Here is a 20,506-nt window from a genome sequence, read left to right on the forward strand (position 1 = left end):
TATGCTTATTAGATTACAAATTTTTTGGTAATTTACAACAACAAAAAAGGCATAAAATACAATACTAATAAATTAGAAGTAAAATTGAACGAGCATAAGAAGTAGGTCTTTCAATATTGGATAAGAAAACTCGAGAAATTTTAGCACATCTGTTTATGGTTATTGTAATAAGCGCTTCGTGAAATTCACGTGATTTAAAATTTCGTATTACAGCCTCCATCATACATTTTTATACATGCAAATTGCTTTGGCAACGGACTTTGAACTAAATTTTATTAAATGGTCCTCGTGGTAGGCACGCCCTCTATATTTCGGAAAATTCTAAAAGCATTTTCGTCAAATGTTCATTTGAGTCGATTATTAATTTTAATAATTTTCATTTAGTCAAAAAGTGAGAGTTCACTATGACCGAGAAAAATCAATCAAAATCTTCAAGAAATCGGCAATATTAGTTGACACGAATTCTAACTTAATGCTGAGTTTAATATTTATGTTAGTGGAGAAATATATTGGATAAACATCGTCAAACTCCCATTCCCCCCCTCCCCCAACATCAGTTCATTAGCAAATTGCCAGGATTGTTATGGAATGAAAAATTAAATGCAGATCTAGAGAAAAAAATTAAATTCTTTATGCATCATCGACCTCGTCATTAGCCATCTTAGCAAATACGGTTATAGTATTGAGTAAAAATAGAATTAGATAAGGGGTAAAAATGATGCATCATATTTTCCTCGTTTCGATGATTCTTTCAACTCTAATATATGAAAATTTGTTGTAAGCGCACACAATTAGTTCATTCTCTCTGCGCAGCGCATATACGTGTTAAGAGTATATATATGATCGTTTTAAGTAAGCAACAATTCTAACGAAAGGTTAGTAAAAAAAATTAACAAAATGTTAACTATTTTTAGTCAGTTAATACATGCTAAAAACGTTTTTGTTAATAAGGTAACAAAAGTGAACAAGAACACGACAATGTTTCATAAGGTGAATAACACAATTACAAAGATAATATTTACTGCATAAATTCCCATTCCCTTCTTCATGTATTTCCATTTCTAATCCTCTTTATCTCTTAAAGCTTCTAAAAACTATCAACAATAGCAAATTCATTCTATATTCATCATGTTACAGAACAACGACGCCTCTGCTATTATAATAATCATCATATTCTAAATCATATTGATAATAATTAAACCTCATCAGATTTGTTCTATTACAAGCATGGGAGTTTATTCTAGCCCCACCGCAAGGGCATGCCGTAAGGTCGGAGTTTGGGCGACCGTGAGGAAGACGAACTGAATTTCGCCGGTGGTTCAGGTACCGTTTCTTCCATGCCCGGCATGGCCATGAAAATACTGAGTGCCCGCTTCTTATTTTCGTGGGAATCTTCTTCAGTAAATGTCGCCGACGACCTCAAAGAGCGCTTGGCTTGAGCTGAGAAGAGTCGACGATGCTGTCGCAGACTCGGTAGTAGAGACCGTTTGGATATGGCGTGGTCTGAAGGGTCGAGAACTGTGAAGATATCTGTTGCATCGTCATACCAACCCTCGAGGAAAGGTTCAGGAAGAGCTTCTGAAAAAATTGGCTCTGCTTCTTGTGCTTCGGGTTCTGGCATGAAGAAAAATAAGCCCCCCAGCTCCCCACCTCCAGCTGGTTGCCCTCTGGCACACAGGATGTGCGTCGTCACCACAAGCAAAGACATCACAAGCTTCGACTCCATGGCGGCTTCCCTGTAAATGTTCAGACAAGATAACTCATCAGGTTTTACTTTTAATCATTCGTCAAGCATAATTAGTTTTACAGTTCAGAAACTATTACGATGCTAATAAATTTATAAATTTAGTCTGAATAGATCATAAAACAAATCAGCGAAGGTTATACAATTATCTAATGATTGGAATTATCAAATAAAATATCACAATTGTCATCGTGAGAAAATAGCTTTCATTGCTCCGCTTTAGCCAAACGAACGGATGTTTTTTTCTCATATGACAAATCTCAACGAAGATCAGCCTCGGACGACGGTGACAAACAGTGTTTTCCCCAGGCGGATTTATCCTGTGACTGCACTAACTTTCAACTTCTCTATTTTCCTCTGAGAGCAGCGTGAATGTCTCGCATAATGGAGGAAATGGCAATAAAGGATTTATTAAACTGCACATTTTCAAATCGATTTAATGTAATATAAACATAACAGTCAATACACAGATAATGAAATCCTATTGCCCAACTGACTGAACTCTCTACGTTCATTAATGGAAAAAGATCAAATAAATTAATATTATTTTTTCAAATCAGTACAAGGTAGAAAAAAACTGATAATCTATTTCACAGCAGCTGTTATTGAATTATGAAATACCACTGGAATTTCAACCAGATCCAAATAACTTAAAATCTGAAAACGGAAGATCATGTTAAAGATTCAATCGAAAACAATATTTTCAAACTTCGTTTTCCTAACTGCAGAATTGAAAATAGTTTGACTTATATAAGATCATAAATAAATAATTTGACCCAAACTTATGGCGTAATGTATTCGCATGACGCAAGCAGCCTCTTAGCGCGGTAATCATGTTCCACTTGACGTCTAGTTCCTCGAGTCAGTCAAGTCCTCTACTTAAATCCTTGCTCCTAATGCAATATCCCTGGTGCAAATGGCCACCTAAATGCTCACCTGCTGTGTCGATCCTGAACGTCACTCAAGTGCCGTATATTATCTTATAGTTTCTCTATTCGATTATAAATTGGGATTATTTAATCACAATTTCTTGTGATTCTTTGAATTTATTTTTAATTCTATCAACTTCCTTTTTTCCGTCGTGCGATAATTGATTTTTTAGATATTGCTTATGATTCACTGTCAAGGTAGAAAAATATAAGGTAGAGCTTCTGTAAGGAAGAATGTGATAATTAATATAATATGAAAAATAAAAGTGACTGAAAACAAGCTTTTAATTTTTTATTTATAAAAGAAAAGCAGCTTGTAAAATTTGTTCTTATTTATCAGCGAAGGGAATGGTTATTCAGAAGTATTTTCAACCTTTGCAAAAACAGAAAAAAAAATCCTAAACTGGCCGATGCTGAGCAAAGATATGAGCGTATGTGGTGGGATTATTATGCACTAAAATTATTTTATGTAATTCTTTAGTAGCTGTGAGATTTCACGATCAACTTTTTTCGTTGAGCTGCTCAGTGCTTAATTAAGAAAATCAACTGTACTTAACTTTTTTATTCGACCTCTTAAACATAATTCACTCGTTATTTAAAAAAAATTACTTTAAAGGCTAGCAAAATTCTGAAAATTTTTGAGGAACAATTTAATGAAGTTTGCAATGCACCTTCCGTTGAAGAATAATCTTTAGAACAAATTTCTTTTAAATTCCTGATCGGCAGCGGCTCCTTTCCACACACCAATCGAGGTAGAAATGCATCAATCCGCTCTAGATTTAAATAATATACATGGTGCCATGAATAGATACTTTTTGAGAGCTGTGACACTCAAAATTTTTGTAAATAAAAGTTTTACGAAGTTTTCAATAATATGATTTGAAACTCCACATCATTCTATTTAGATTGTAGATATAAAAGATTGCAGGTATAAAAAACCGAACACGCGACAGTCATGATTCAAAGATAATCTAATGAATTTGGTCACTGAGAGAACTTATCCACGACGTCTGCCTAGCGACTGAGGTGACGCCAGAGTGTCTGAGAAGTTGGGCGTCCTCTGTTTATATATGACAAGCGATTCTCGAAGCAACTCAACACGTGTGTCTCACACCGTCGGCTGATGCAAGCAACATCTGCACTACTTCTTTATTGCTAGAATAACGTTGTTAGCGGCGATATGAAAGACAGTTAATAAATGCACAAGCCAACGGCCTCCACGAAGCTTCTTCTTTGGTTGTAAGATACGCCTGAATATTCTGGCCTGTCGAGTCCTCGTGCAGCGAACCGAATTGCCTGCATTCGATTGCATGTGTCGCTGCACTGAATGACTTGTTTCTCAGCGGATAGTCATGAACCCAGCTGAATAATGAGACGCGATGCTTTAAAGTTAATCCTGATAATTCATCCTGAATTGCATCCCAGTTTTCATGCAATAGGATATCCTGAATAATGTCGTGCAATAGTAAATTATTCATTAAAACCAAAAATTATTGTTTGATGCTGAAACAAGGATTTTTTTTGCTAAAATTGTTATAAAAATTGTTGCTAAATTTGAATAACGTCAAAAAGTCTGTTTTGATGTATTTCATTGCGTACATATATTTGATAACAAAATACAAAGCTCAAATGCTCGACAATTGATCAACTAATCGGAAAAGAATGTGTGGAATATATTATACTTACGTTGAATTAGAGACCGCCTCATATTGGCGTGTACCACATCCAGCAAGTCACTTGCGATCGATGCAGGGGCACAAGGAACAACAATTACGGATTCTCAGGTCACTGACCATCGTGGATTGGTAACCCGACATCAAAAGTGAGTTATAGGGCACGTTCATTCAACACTGTATGCATTTATTTTAGGTTGAAATTATTTTCATAATTTTTTGGCCAAACCATGTTTTTCCTACACATTTGGGCCTGACAAAAGTTTGCAAAACGCTAGAATAATTCCATGAAACTCACATTAGATCGATCGAGATTAATAGCCTTAATCTATGTAGGGTACCGCAGGAGTTTGGGACATTGAGCTCGTTGCTTCTGGGTGGGACGTTGACCTGCATTTTCATGAAGCAACAGCAGTAAATTTTGTAGAGAAGATAGACGATGATACTCCTGTCGCCCTTATGTATGTCGTGTTATGGGCCTCACAGTCACAGCTTCGAGCTGCTACCCGTATGTGACATGGTAAAGATTTGGAGCATTTCATGAAATGACTCACAAGTAGTCATTCTACTTTTTAATAGAAAATGGTGTTTTTTCCTATAAAACTAGTGTTTTTAAGGCTTTCGGATGAATCTAATTGTACATAATATAACACAAATAAGGCTATAATAACAGAGTATTCTTTAACATAAATTCGTTTTGTTATTATCTTGAAATAAATTGTAAATCAATCACGTTCTTGCTGCCACGCTACACGGCAGTATTGGCGGTTACAGCGAAATTTCGGTCAAGTGCATTTTCCTTGGTTTGGATTTTTGATGAATTACTTGCAAGATTATTGTTGAAATGATATGTCTGGTCTACTATCGCTGGAAATCTGGCACCCAATCTTTAAGAAGATTATTAGAATTACTTTATAATAGCCGGCATTATTAAGCTCTATTAGAACTAAAAATGAATTACTCTCTGACATTTTATGGGATCACAAGAGAATGCCCTTTTAACTACAGTAAGAGGTAAATTTAATAATAAGAAGAATTTAATAGGAAATGAGAATTGGAGTGAATAAGTTCAAACATTCAAACTATTAACGGCCACATTATCAGAAACGCTCGTCACCTCATTTTGAATGAAGGCTTCGTTTTTCAGTTAATGGGCTAGAGCCCATTTCCTCGCTGTTTTCTTTTATTGACCTCGTAATAAAAAGTGAACTAATATCATGTTGTTCAAAATGAAATATTCAGCGTGCATCGATCAGCTAATGAACATAATTGATCTCCTTAGGGTAGTTATTAATCGGATCAAAGAATTTAATATTTATTTTTTTCATGACTTTATTTGTCAGTTACCTCTTTTGAACTCAATTTGTGATAATAGTTATTTCAAGTTTATCCTTTACGTAAGATTTCGTTTTAAAAGCATGTGTTTCTCGAATAGAGATAAAATAACAGCTTTTGTTTGACATACGGTCTTCTTTAAAGTGTATCACAAAATAATGCTAGCGAGGCAGTAAGATTCTAGGCCCAAAATAGCTGCCCACAATCAAGTCATTACGCATGCAAAAGACGTTAGTTCTTGTCGTACGCTCGACCCAAATCTGGTCTGAAGCAGACGCGTCATTGCTTAAGAATTTTCTGACTCTTGGTCCTTTAATATTTAGTGACAAAACAAAGTGTATAAGTATATAGTTATATTTTTTTTATTAAAACTGCTCACTTCATTTTACAAGTTTTTGGAAAACCATCAACGTTGCCATTCCGAAACTTTTTCGACCACAGACAACATGTTACCTGCTAGCTTCAACTTACAATACCAAGAAATTATATTCAATTCAAAATACTCCTAACGATTCTTACCAAGTTCATGCCCAGTTAGTGTGAAGCACATTTACTACTTATTAGTTGATCTAACGATATTGCTGGTGGTGCATCTTGATATGAAGTGCAGCTGAAGCTTCTTTTATAATGTTTTGTTAGCTCTAATTAGCAGGCCGTTCGCATCCGCAGCGTTCAGCGCTCACGGCACTTAATCTTCACAAAAGTCTATTTTGGTCGCTGTTAGTGCTTAACTGTCTCTCATTATTATAGCTCACAACAGCAGGGTATTAATTAGTTCTTGCAATTCATTCTCTTATAGATTCTGGTCGCAGTTAACATCTAAGTCTTCAAGCATAAAAGTTAGACCGTCAATTCATGTAAGCTTGCGGGTATAAAGATGCCGTTCAATAAACTCGCATTCGTATTTTTGTTCAGGAAATTCCTCATTCAAATGAATGTTCTACAGAGAAATAGTTCGCTTAGCATCGCGTTTTTAAAATGGGTTATTTGATTTTCCTGTTATGTGGGTTATGTGTATTATCAGTTGTGTAACTGATTTTTATTACTTTAGGCACAGGCTAAATCTTTGCCAGGAATAGATACTACATTTGCAATCTCTGCAGCGCATACTAGGAATATTCATTAGTTGTAAAGTCCTTGTGATGCGAATTTCTAAAAAATGTTATTAATGTTGAAGATTTTGAATGGAAAATTTTTATTCCGTAAAAATTAAAGCACTTCACAGAGATTTAGAAGGGTGCAAAAGAAAAAATTTACTAAACACATTTAAATTTGGGAATAAAGCAAGAACTTTTTAGAACGCCTTCGGATAAGTAGAAACTTGAAACTAATCTGAAAATAAAACAACAGCAGTTATGGTATATAACGAGTTGAAAATGTTGGATAATTCGCAATGGTTTTATAGTTTGTTGTTAAATATCCTATGCGTTAGGACTGATATGAATACATGGTAACCGGATTAAGGCTAATTCTAACTATTTGAAACCATAGCAATAGATGTCAAAATATCATTCTCATATAACCAAAAAAATTTCGGACCAAAGAAATAATTAAAACATTAAACTATTATCAATTGAGTCACTCGTAATCGAAATAGTCATCAGCAGCCAATACTTGGTTGCCCTGGTGCTCTTCACGGACGAGGGTTTGCTTTCGGTGGAACGGCTGCTCTCCATTATCCATCCCGGGCAATTCATGGCCGTCCTCGGGATTGTTTTCACTCAGTACTCTAAGGGTAACGTTTTCATCAATGATGGGTACCGTAAGCAGCTGGCATACGCTATAAAGCTCGGAGCTGCGGAGGCAGTTATGGAAGAGAGCCGCTCCGGATATCCTGACACAGAGGAAAGGCTGGTCCGAACTTGGGTCCGGTTCCCCACGCCCCCAGGGGAACAAGTCCAGGTTCATGGGAGTCTCATCCACCCACGACCAGTTGGATGCGCCACTGGGGGAGGAGGCACCCACCCACACGTACGGTTCCCCTGCGTACATTGATATCGTTTGTAGCCTGGCGTGAAGCTGTTAGCTCATGCGACATGTATTTCATCAGTTCGTGGCTAGTAAATGTAAAATTTGAATTAATTACTAAATAATTTTTTACACCACAAAACGGGATTAAAGTTTTTGTTGCTGAAAAAGTCAAGTTTAATATCCATCCACAAATTATTTTATTTGAAAACCTACAATGATAATACTGATGAGAAAAGACAGATTGACTTTATTCAATTCACATCCAGCAGTAGAGTTTGATTCTGTCAACTGAAAATGGGTTTACAACATTAACTGATAATTGCATTGCACGGCGTTTAATGGATATTTGTCACTATGAAATAATAATTTTATTGTTAAACGAGCACTTGATACACACTTTATGTTTATCATCATGTCGTATCTGCAACAACGTCAAGCTTTGCGCACTTTTTTTCGAACCAACAAAATTAGGATCAGCTCGTGGAATGCCAAAGCAGTGACTCAGGCAGCCTAGTATATACGCAACTGAGCTTATCAAAGGATACCATATCAAACGTTCTCGAATTCCTGGCGGCACCTTTTAATTTTACGACTATGCGCAAGCCGTGCTCGAGACCTAAGAAAACAGACGACTCTTGAATTGATTGAGAACCAAGAGACGTTGATCGTATGTAACCTTCACCTTCAGTATTTGATGGAGTTGGGGATAGCACGCATTGCTTCCCTCTTGACATCAATTAGCGCAGTGCATTAGGCAATGTTTTCGAGTTAGTTTTGCCAATGCTATCTGATGTCTACACCGGAAACATCGACAGAGAGTGCTCCTTCACTAGCTAAATAAACGAAGGACTTGCTTTATTTTTCGACCTCGCGGTTATCCTGTACAGAAAGGCAGTGACGAACATGCTTAAGTGAAAGGGATCTTGAGGATAATTACGTGTTTATCTTTATACCTACATAATAAATTAGGCGGCTGTGTGTAGATTTTTGCTTTAGCTTAAACGAATAGAACTGTTGGCGTGAAGCAGCCAAGTGTTCTAAATGAGAATCCTGGTGAAGCGTCACACGCCTCTTCCTCGGGCCTAGCAACCTGACTCCCGTATACCGTTCAATAAAGATAGATACTCAACATCAGCATGAATATCTCCAATCTCGTAATTATTCAATTACCAATTCTTACATGATTGAGCAGGAGGTTACTTGTAAATTTGCTCTATGAATAATTTTTTCCAAATATGAATTTCCATTAATAAATCAAAAAGATTCTTATATATGACTCACGGCCTTTGATCGTTTCATGTCGCATTCAGTATAATAAAAATATACGACGAGCATTAAAATTTTATAAGTGACACGTGGAAATGTACTCATAATATGCCTCTGCTGGTGAAGAGTGCATTGTTAGCTGGTTTGAACATTCTGGAGTAACTTGGATGATCTTGTTTCATAGTGTCGCGACTTGCACTATGCTATCTCCACTCCGTAAAATATCCTTCAAAGGAATTATCAGGTTTTCCTACCTGGTAAATCGCGCACATTGTTCCTGACGAAGCTCCTGACGGGGTGAGTGTCGTGCTTGGCTACGGCGAGGTCGCCTTCACCTCCGAGGCTCCGCGCAAGAAGTTGACATCTTCGTCGCGCTGCCGACCAGGACAAGGGTTCCTCCAGTACGCTAAAGCAAGACGACTCTGACTTCAGGTAGGGACTTGGGCACGACACTGGAAAGTCGAGTGAAAACAGTTAAAGTAAGAACGGAAAAGCTGGGGCCAAAATATGTGAAAGGAGAGTCAATTAACGTTCTCACGGCATTGAATCATGTAAAGAACGTGCTTTTGTACATTAACGTCTCTCATATGCGAACTTAAATGAATCATTCATAGATAAATTTTGTAGGTATCCTATATCATGCCCAGCTCCATTGAAACTGACTGGAATACTTATTGCATCAAACCTTCGGGTTTTATTTCGTCATGATTTTCCTTATGATCTTTCATCAGTTGCAAGACTATTGAAGATACGTTGCCAAGCTGAGCATCCATTTGAACAAGTGAAGTTGCAAGTTCATCAGTTTGTGCTTTGATGTCCAAGATTTGTAATACAAGTTCTTGTCGGTAGGCTGAAAAAAGAAAAAAAAATGAAATTACACTTCGCAAAAAAAATTATCGTATCATATCATTATTGTCTGGAAAAGGAAATTGAAACCAAGCCTTCACGTTTCAAATTAATTTGTTCCCGCACCATTACACTAATTTTGCGCACAAATTATCAAAAACTTACCCGATTGCTCTTGTTGAGCCTTTGCTACGTAGTAAAGGCTTTCTTGAAATTCGTCCTTTGTTTGGTTCGCTCGGCTCTCTAAGATATGGAGTGAATCCGACACTTTACGACTTTCTACAGCCACATTTGTCTGGATATTGATGACATTCTGTTCAATTTCTTGACGCAAGAGTCGGATGTCGGAGGCGAAAGTCGTTAGGGCGGCGTTGTAGTCTCGAATACGGCTGTCCAGATCATTTTTCAACGTACGGAATCTGTGTTTCAATTTGTGATTGAAGGAGCTTTCTGCTTCTTCGAAAGAGCTTTGTAGCAGCAATTGATATTCTTCATTTGCTGTAACTCCTGGAAGTGAACAACGTAATCGAGTAACTAGAAATTAGTCTTATGTTATTTAGCAAAAATAGATAGTAAGAAATTATAACTGGTAATTGGATGATTTAAAACCGTAAATACGAGTATTAAACTGTAAAATTTAGATTAAATGCACGTAGTCTGAGGATTCGATGGTGCATTATTTTAGTTCTTAATTTGCAATAAAGGAACCAATACCAATTTCCATCAGGCTTTAAAATTTCTTCAAGTGCTTAAATGACTTACTTACTCTGAGCTAGCGAGTTGATTGCTTGAGTGAGGTTGAAAGTGACTTGATCTGATACGCCACTTCTTTCTTGAAACAGCAAAAGTGCCGGGGACACTTCCATGAGTCGAACACTTCTGCTCAGCTCGCTGAAACCTTGTTCGAGTTTGTCAATCCTTGTCTTTACATCAGTGGTATTAGTTCGCTCCATAATGAGACTCTGGAGCGCTCTCTGCTCGCGCCGCAGTTGCGCCACGCTGTCTCGAGTCTCGCGCGCTGTGACTTGAGATGTTATTTGAAGCCTCCGTAGACTTTCAGCGTTGACGGCAGCGAGGCTTTGTACCTCAACGCGAAACCTTTTCTCGAGGTAAAGCTCGGCTCTCAGTCGTTCAAGCTGATTCTGGACTTCATGAAGACTCGTGGACGAGGAAGTGTGCGGGTCAGGCGCTTCGGACGGGGTTGTTGACCCACTTGTTGCCATTACCAAAAGCAATACGCATACCTGGCAATCATCAAATACTGTTAGTCGGGAATGGTTTTCAGCACCTGGCAATCATCAAATACTGTTAGTCGGGAGTGGTTTTTAGTAAATTAACAGATTTAACTTCAAGATCACGTACATACCGTGCGTAGATGGAAAAATAAATAACATTTCGCTTAGCCCTTGTTAAAGCTCGCCAAACTTACGAAATTGATAAGTCACTTAACAAATAAATCAATTATAAATATTATTTTAACGTATTATAAAAAAACTCACGAGCATATAAATCTGCATACTTTGAGATGAATTATTTTTTTCGTTTCGTAACATATAAACTAGAATTTGTAAAATGCTGAATAGATTTAGTTTTGATTCACTAATTTGTCAACATTCACCCTCGATATTTTACTGATGATTAAGATTTGTGAACACCGGAGTGGAGCCAATTACTCGTGCTACTGATCTTTAACGTATTCAGAGTAGGTCAAAGATGCTTATCATAATTATTGCACTCAATCAGATATCAATCACATCAGTAACATCTCTTGACTTCAAGGCTCATCAGGCAAAGCTATCATCTTATTTAGATAAGATTGTTAAGGTTCAAGCTTTTATTATCTCCATCCGCTATTAGCATGACAAGTGAATGAAAAGTTTTAACGATAAAGATGATTCATTATAGCAAAAAACATGCAATAACTCATTTAAAAACATCATTACTTCTGGGTTATACTTAACATTTTTTTAAAAGCGTCTGCTAGTTGATTTCGTCACCGAGAAGCAGGTCATGCAGACAGAGGCGTCTTGGCAATTGTCGATAGATGTACAGGTTTCCAATCCTGCTCCGCTGTTTTCTCAGAAATATTCTCATGATGAAGTTCAGAAATATTCTCAAGTTCAAGTGATGCAGTGCTGCACCAGTACACTAAGTGACGCAGTGCTGCACCAGTACACTATAAGTGATGCAGTGCTGCACTGTAGCGGGCTAGCCTTGGCCGCGCTATTAGTTTCTTCAGCCGCCGCACCTCTCTAACCAAGACAGACGAGAAAAAGTATGCTTAGGTAGTTTTCGCGGGAAGCAGCGGATTGCTATAGTAGCCGGCCTACCTTTGCCTGACCTACCGCAGTTTGTAATGACTGGAAATATCTGTAATTAATGTCTATATATTGTCTGTACTATTAAACCTAAATGCATTTAATTATGGTCCTATGTCGTGGAAGCGGGTTTTCCATGAAATTTAAGTAAATCTGATGGCCTTTGTAAATTTGCTGAACCAGTTGTCTTTCATCCTCGTACGTTAGGGCCCGCTTGCAGAGACCCAGTAACTTTGTGTATGGAGCGTAGTTATCCCGCTACAGCACCAGTACACTAAGTGATGCAGTGCTGCACCAGTACACTAAGTGATGCAGTGCGGCACCAGTACACTAAGTGATGCAGTGCACTAGTGCCCAACTTCAACTCGTACGATAATGATTGACTAAGGTCAAGCAAGGTAAAATGCCATACTTGACAAAATTGGAACATTGCTCAATCATCACATATCGTTTTCCCACAGTTTGAAATGCTGCATATAATTTAAGAATTAATTTTTCACAGTGGATTCTTAGCTCACAATTTGCTTTTTTTTTAATTTCCGACGTTAATCGCTATTAAATTCATTGGCTTGAAAAAGCTCTCAGAAGTGGCAGTTGCTACAGGACGACTCCAGTCCATATAAGCCAGTGGTTCCCAAACTTTTTCAGGCTGGCGCCCCCCTGGGCTCCCCAGTGAATCTCTAGCGCCCCCCGGTGACAGACACATATAAAAACAAACGCCTCTTTCTTGATATTTAGTATGCTGCAATTTTGAAAGAGAATGGTCAAACACAGATCTTTCCAGAGGCCCCAAAATATCCTTCTATCCCCCCCCTAGGGGGGCGATATCGCCCACTTTGGGAACCACTGAGATAAGCCGATGAAGTTTAAAGGAGTTCATAACTGCCTGCAATTAGAAAATTTTCGAAAAATTATTCAGACAAAAAAATTATTCAGTAAAAAATCGATTCCAAGCGCTCGTAATTATGCAGGAAAGAATCTTTTTCTAAATAATGTTTTTCAACAAACAATTCAACAATTGTGCTTCGATCCCAACGAAAAATACCAGCACTTGGCTTGTACTCTGATCGAAACGTCAATGCGTTCACGTATTTAATTGTCAAACGGAATAAGTTATTCTGTATAGATAGTATTAATTTTTAAATACTTCTTGATCAATTACCGAATTTCGAAACGATTAAATTCAAATAGAAAGTACCATTAGGTAACATGTCAATGAGAGGAGTAAGTTTGGAGGAAAAAAATTTTAATCAATATTGACATAAAACTGAAAAAAATTCATTGCCAGTACGGTTACTGTTTTCAACTCATAAAAGCTGGAGCTAAAATCTGATTCCAGAGTTTTTCTCATAATCTGGATACCTGGAGTTCCACTCATCGACCACGGTTGAAATTACGCAAACCAGATTTCCTTATTTCGCAATAATACAAATTGAAATTTTTACCTGCCTTTCTTTCGATGCAATACAAAATTTGAGAACATGAAAGACGGCTGAAAACCCTCCACCTTAGCAAACCTCAATATGATTTTTTACAATTGAATTTTTAACAGAAAACAAAGAACTATCGTAAACATTTCCTGGTAAAAATTTGTAATACAGGTTATCAAATTTAGGAACTGAGCAACCAATACTCTGTAGTTTATAGCGACTTGGTTTCATCGATAACAAAGAATATGATTATTAGCAGCTGTATATGCCGCACTTTATTTTATAACCTTCATGTTGTGAACATATTACTGAATTATTTTCTTGTGACTTATTAAACAATTTTACATGTTTAAAGTTATCCGAAAAATATATAATTTTTACTAGGTAAAAACAGGCATTTTATCTCGCATCCTTTAACCACTCTACGAGTCAATGGTTGTAGGGCTATGATCACCGAATATCAATTTTAAAATATTTAGATTTTATTTGACTTGAACGAATCGTTTAATAATTCGTGAGCATAAAAAACTGTTAAATTCAAAGATATATATAACAACATACATTTCATACAATATTTTACATTTATAAAGTCAACATTATTACATGGTGCATTTCAACGGAAATCCACTCCAACGTAATGAAAGTTTTGCCTAAACGCAGAAATCGAGCCAACCATGTTACACAAAATGAATTTATTTTGACGATAATCCAAATAAAAAATATTTTCTGTTTTTGAAAGATAAATTTCTCTAATGCAGGTTATTGTTTTGTTATTAATGGTGATCGCTTGGAACATTCCAGTAACGGTGTTCTAGTGCGAGTGTATACAAACAGTACAATGAAAGTGCACTAAACCTAAGTCATTTCAGTGAAATCCTTTTTCGGTATGAATATTGGTATGGTTTGAAATAGCCGTTCTTCAATGCAGGTTTTGTTGAAGACCAGAATTCTTCAACAAAACTTGATAGGTGTGAACTTACAAATAAATCGCAGAACGAATAACTCATTCCAGTGACGTGCTTCGATAAGTATGAGAGTACAAATAAAGTGCAGAACAAATAACTCATTCCAGTGACGTGCTTCGATAAGTATGAGAGTACAAGTAAAGTGCAGAACAAATAACTCATTCCAGTGACGTGCTTCGATAAGTATGAGAGTACATAACTCATTCCAGTGACGTGCTTCGATAAGTATGAGAGTGCAAATAAAGTGCAAAACAAATAACTCATTCCAGTGACGTGCTTCGATAAGTATGAGTGTACAATTAAAGTGCAGAACAAATAACTCATTCCATGCAGTGACGTGCTTCGATAAGTATGAGAGTACAAAAGAAGTACAAAAATAACCCATTATAGTGACGCACTTTATTTGAATGAGACACTAGATCTGAGCACCCGGCAAAGTACAACGCGAACGCGCCTATTCAAGAACGCCTGGTAAGAATAACAACAAAGGGATCCAAATTTGGCTGAGTAATTCAGCTTATTTATGAGATTTTTCCCACATTGCTCCAGTTGGGACGTTGGTATGTTGTCCCGGCAGTAGAATCTTACGACTCCATCTGCGTCATTCTTCTTGTCCGGCAAGGGTTTGGCTGTAGACGTTGATATGTAGGCGACGTCGAACAGTTCACCTGCGCGGTAGAGGCGACATGCCGAGACCCATGCTGAGTCGTGAGGGGTTCCTCTGGGGAAATACATCATCCATGTGCAATATTGGTCGAAATCCGCAGGTTCCTTAATGAAATCTCCTACAACTTCAGTTACCCATTCACGGGTCAGCACCTGTGATGGCACCTCTATTGGGGGCTCCGAACACACGACCGACCTGGAAATTATTTAGCTTTCAGCTTTGATATTGTAGGCGGAAGTTCACCGTCAAAATTTGATAAATGCCTCATATCTGCAAATGTTAGCATGCACAAATAGTCAATAAAATGCAAACAATACCTGCCTGACCTTATATCAGTAATTTCAGCAGTTCTTTGACAAGAAAGTTTCAGAAGACGCCTGAAATGGTCAATTGGAAATGTCTGATCTAACAATTGACATTGGCCGAAATTTAAAATTATAGCAATACGTTATAGCATTGTAATCACTTGGAGACCAACTAATACACTTTACCGAACATAAAGAAACTCTTTGAATTTAAAAGTCCAAAAATCCCTGTATTCTGCTCACCTCTGTTCCAGATGATCGTACGTCGGCACAGGTAAACGGTACAAATATTGTTCTCTTGCTCGAGGAGTCTTCTTCTTAATTTTCGACTGATCTTCAGCATTGTACCCTATGAATCCGGAAGTGTTACAAAAATACTGCATTTTCTTAACCAAATCCTTCCCGTATTCAAGAACAAGTACGCGATTTGTGTGAGGTCCGCAACAGTAGTGTATTGCGCCGTATGTTAGCTGAGCATCAGCAGTGTTCCTAACGCGAGTGGTCGTTGACATCTTCAAGGAAATGATGCCGTGTAGCTGTCCAGCGCGGTAAAGATCTTTGGCTTTTGCCCACATGTCGTTCATATATTCCTTGCTGAAAAACATCATCCAGTTGCCGCGCAATTTTTTCGAGAATTTATACTTTGAGCCGATACTTTCAATCTCCAGCTCAACGACTTCGTCCCTTGACTTTGTCTGCGTCGCCATTCTGTCTGCTCCAAAACTCTGAAATAAGCAAATGTATACACAGTCAATATATTAAAATTAGGAATCTAGCATTTAAATCGAATTTAGAAAAATTTATTTTGGAACTAGAAAATGTATCAACAAATTATAATTTGCTAAATACGGGTATTTGATACCTAAAAATACAGCTATTAAAGTGGATATCAAGCGAGGAAAACACTCGTGGTCTGTGGTCATGCACGTGGTGGTTAGCTCCCAAAGTCAGGGAGTATAGCTTTCGGTTCTCAGGCTACGATCTTGATGCATCAAACGCACGGAAATTTTTCGTTGAGCCGTCAGCATTGTACTTGCAATTTTGCTATCATATCTTTAATCTTTATACTTGGAACTATTATTTCAACTGTATCGAACCATTTGTGCTCAAGATTTCAATTGCGAGTAAAAATTGCATAAGTTCGTTTGGAACGGCTACGTCACTCGGAAATATTTAGTCGACTTGCTGAGGCTGAGTGACAGGATAACTGTAGAACATAACGGGTTACAAGTACCTACATACATGCAGTACTCGTAGCATATTCATGTTTAGCCAACTATGCTATCATTGCTATGTGGGTAAGGCTCAATCCTTGCTGTTGCTCGAGTAATGACGGACGCACGCCCAAGGTAAATTTTTACGACTAAATGCAATAAGAAAAGTTTGGTTTTGATTAGCTAACAGAGAATCATCTTATGAGATTTATTTTTTGTGATCAATGTCGGATTGTCGGTCTACTTGAAACACTACTTGTGCGTATACTAAGGTGCTAATTAAGCGCAGAACAATGAGAACATGTTAAACGTTTGTCGCATTCCGAGTTCGGACAGCAGCCCAACTTGAAACTAATCGAACTGAATATAATAACCTATGGTCAGCGTGGTGATGTGGGAAGTTGTAAAATACCTTGGGAAAGTATAACGTGAAACTATAGACGTTCCAGAATAACAAAGGTTATCAAATACAGTTTTGTTGTATAATGATGCCGCCAACACCTGGACGCAATACACACGTTGAATGAGTGCTACATGCAATATTAAGAATAAAAAATATCAGTTGTTAACACAATTTGGGAATAAATAATCTGAATCAGAACAATTTTTTTGAGCTCACCCTAACGAGTTGTTTACGCAACAGCGACGAGCGACCTAAGAGAATTGAGGCTTGAAATGGACGCGGTGTGTTGTCTCAAAAACATCTTCATAATTCCTATGTTGCGTTTACGAACTTTACGAGATATTTTTTATATTACAATTTTTTTACTTCTGAACAATTAAATGGGTTCTGAACAACAGAGAATTTCATCACCGAACGTTTCTATAATTATGTATAAGTGAAGATTAACGAATTCACGAGTCACCACTTATGATAGAGGCTCCGAACATACGACCGACCTTGAAATTATTTTATATGTAACAGCTCTGACATCGAAGGCCATCAGTTCGCCATTAATATTTGATCACTGCCTCATATCTGGAAATGGTAGCAGGCAAAAACAATCCAGAGAATATAGGTCAATGCATGATCTTACAATAGCAATTTTTTAATTTTATATTTTTTTTATTTTTTTAACAATAGCAATTTTTTGAAATGCAAATTTTAATCTTAGAATACGCCTAACATATCTAATGAAAATGTCTGACCTCAGTGACCAGACAAGTGACAATTGAAATTGAGATGAACTTAAAATTACAGTAATACGCCTGCGTTTTAATGACTTGGATGCTAAATAATAAACTTTACTGAAAGTGTAAAGATTCCATTCAATTATGACTATATCCCTTGATTGCTTTGTTAAGGTTAACTGATAAGCCCCTTGCCTTTACTTTACCCTGCAATGCGTGATTACTAATTAATCATTTCAATCACAGCTTCTCAAGTTAAACATCATTTATTATTTTATTAATTTCATCTATATTTACAGCTGGCTTGGTAATGCTAAGTTCACATTAACTCGGCCTGTGCTCTTCCCTTTATTAGTGATTTTTGGATTTTATTTTGCCTACCGCAAATCTTTATTTTCAGTAATTTTGTAAATATGTGAAGAATTTGTTCATTTGATATTGTTCTTAATAAAATTTAAAACCTTAAAGCTTTCAAACCTTAAATTTAGACAAGAATTAGCGCTTCCACAAATATTTATTCATTCTCGTTGTCGTGGCCCCTCCTGTTATAAGAGGGGATAAATTGCAACTCGCGGTGCGCTGAGACTCACACGATAACAATGACAATGGTAATGTCATTTGGTGAAAAAGTTCATTTCTTTCAGCCATGATCATCTCATCTCCAGATGATCGACGTATCGTTTGACACGGAAAAGCGGTTCAAATATCGCTCAAGTTCCCAGCCAGCGCCAGGAGCCTTAATCCTAATCTTCGACTGATTATCAATGTTTTATAAATAAACAGGGAAATTTTACGTAAGTAAGTCAACAGTAGTTACAGAAATAGCCAATAGGAGATCGAGTAATTCGAGTTTGGGATGCTGAATACTTGCGTTTGGTTTGAGCGAGTCCGCTTCACTCGGGCGCTTGCGAGTTTGCGAATAAATTCCACGAAATCCTCAAATAGCTTATTTATATATTTGGGTTCATGATTAATATACACATATTACTGATATAACAACTTTATAGCTGGTAAATACGCTTAGCAGAGAACCTAACTCAAGACTGCATGAAGTCTACCGAAGCACTCGCTCTGAGTTGAGTGACTCACTTTGAGTCAGTTGACGGCTTGATCCGATGTTTGGCAACGAATAGACGTAAACACAATTGAACGAAGTTGTGACAACAAGCAAACGCACTCTGAACAAGGTTGCGACGACAGATTTCCAGATTTGACCTTTATGGAAGATTTCTAAAACTAATATCACTGTAAATTCCGGCAATAACTTGGTGAATCAGATATAATTCCTATACCAAAAACTATATAGTTTTAATTCATGTCTTTGTTGCTCCCGAGTTAACGAAGATGATTTCCCTCACTACGAATACAGTTACCGGTACGAGAACAGCACCGAGGTTGCCACTTCTATTTATAATTGTTTTATAATTTCGAATTTGTTTTAGTTTATTCGCAATTTCAAAGCTCTTAATTTTACTAATAAATCTATACGTAGCCTTAATGTTGTTCAAGCAAAATTGAATACCATTCTGAATTTCTGATTTAATTTTCATTAGTTGCGACCGCCGACCGGTTTCGCAACGGCTCACGCTACCGTACACTCTCTACTGACAAGCGTAAAGTGACGTGCCGGACAATTTTACGGCCGGACTCGCGGCCGGATAGGACTCATTAGGTTAGTAACTTAGTAGTAATTATTGAGCATTGTCAGCGCCGGTCATTACCCACACAGTAGCTGTTGTTGACACGTTTTTTTTACTTAATACTACTATATGCGTCGCAGATTTCGGCGACCGGTCCTATCATGGTCGAACCATTGATCCTACAACCCGTCTTTCTGCCGACGGGTGCCTTTGAAGTTCGATTCTGTAATTTTCACATGAACGTAGAGCCGGTAGAAGAAATATTGACCACTTTCCGTCTTTCGACAGGTGGAACAGACTGTTAGCATCGTTATTTGACGCTTCTTGGACGCGCTTAGGACTGATAATAGAAGTGAAAAATGATATGGTAGATAAAGCTATGCACTATGCAGATCTACGGTAGCAGAACTGCAGAAGTATATGTTTCGACTAGAAGTGCAAGTGCCTTGCACCTCCCAAATTTCAAATTTGTGAATGATCAACAGCTACCGATAATTAGCTTCAACAGCAGTTTTGGATAGATCTGTGATCAAAAAACCATTTCTCTTTTCAGGAGACAAGTCAAAAAGATTACTTATGATTGAAACTTTTCGTTGCATCACTTTGGGAATCATACCAATTCATTTGTTCGTTTTATAGGTACTCAACAAATTCCATTCAGGGGATTCCAAGAAAAATTTTGCTCGATTTGCGCCAGCCCCAGACTCACATTAGTGACATCACTAGTCTGATTCCGTTACGGGTTCTGCTGTCGGACGGACGTGTGTCTATAGCTGTTCGGTTGTTGGGGTACTCGACGCCAATCGTTCGTTTTCCCTGATAATTTGAAGAGACTTGACATCCGATAATTGTTTTTTGTGGGCCTTATTTGTAGCAAATCATATATTCATACGTTCTATTTAGTTTTATTTTTTTTTTTGCTACTTGTTTTTTTCTATTATTTTCTTTTTTTTTCGTTTGCCGCCCCTGAGCGTGTGCTGCCATGGCAGACGCGATAGGGTTGGCTTCTCCTGTCATAGTGGCGGCTAATTTTGAAGAAGATCACGACGGGATCAACCAGGTGAGAGCTCCT

General features: G+C 37.5%; 3 protein-coding genes across 5 annotated transcripts; all 3 read right to left on the bottom strand.

Annotated features, from left to right (window-relative positions):
* Positions 1–889: 889 nt before the first annotated feature.
* LOC108668915 lies at positions 890–2,920 on the bottom strand. The gene is made up of 2 exons (XM_018156173.2): positions 2,681–2,920; positions 890–1,736 (listed from the first exon to the last, which is right to left on the bottom strand). Exon 2 carries the CDS (start codon positions 1,724–1,726, stop codon positions 1,241–1,243), a length of 486 nt encoding a protein of 161 aa, XP_018011662.1. The 5' UTR covers positions 1,727–1,736; positions 2,681–2,920; the 3' UTR covers positions 890–1,240.
* A 2,790-nt stretch (positions 2,921–5,710) lies between these two features.
* On the bottom strand, positions 5,711–11,606 carry LOC108668914 (C-type lectin domain family 4 member M). Its single transcript, XM_018156172.2, has 6 exons — positions 11,264–11,606; positions 10,531–11,008; positions 9,930–10,271; positions 9,604–9,768; positions 9,173–9,370; positions 5,711–7,663 (listed from the first exon to the last, which is right to left on the bottom strand). The coding sequence occupies exons 1-6, from the start codon at positions 11,315–11,317 to the stop codon at positions 7,260–7,262; spliced, it is 1,641 nt and encodes a 546-aa protein (XP_018011661.1). The 5' UTR covers positions 11,318–11,606; the 3' UTR covers positions 5,711–7,259.
* Positions 11,607–14,681: 3,075 nt separating this feature from the next.
* On the bottom strand, positions 14,682–19,365 carry LOC108668919. Of its 3 annotated transcripts, none has more exons than XM_018156178.2 (3): positions 18,884–19,365; positions 15,693–16,174; positions 14,682–15,339 (listed from the first exon to the last, which is right to left on the bottom strand). In XM_018156178.2, exons 2-3 carry the CDS (start codon positions 16,154–16,156, stop codon positions 14,877–14,879), a joined length of 927 nt encoding a protein of 308 aa, XP_018011667.1. In that variant the 5' UTR covers positions 16,157–16,174; positions 18,884–19,365; the 3' UTR covers positions 14,682–14,876. The 3 variants fall into 3 exon arrangements, with proteins under 3 accessions (XP_018011667.1, XP_047736378.1, XP_018011668.1); XM_047880422.1 differs by lacking the exon at positions 18,884–19,365 and adding an exon at positions 18,666–18,846; XM_018156179.1 differs by lacking the exon at positions 18,884–19,365 and adding an exon at positions 18,385–18,419.
* Positions 19,366–20,506: the final 1,141 nt, after the last annotated feature.

The sequence above is a fragment of the Hyalella azteca genome, unplaced genomic scaffold, assembly GCF_000764305.2.
Source record: "Hyalella azteca isolate HAZT.00-mixed unplaced genomic scaffold, Hazt_2.0.2 contig5386, whole genome shotgun sequence".
NCBI classification, from domain to species: Eukaryota; Metazoa; Arthropoda; class Malacostraca; order Amphipoda; family Hyalellidae; genus Hyalella; species Hyalella azteca.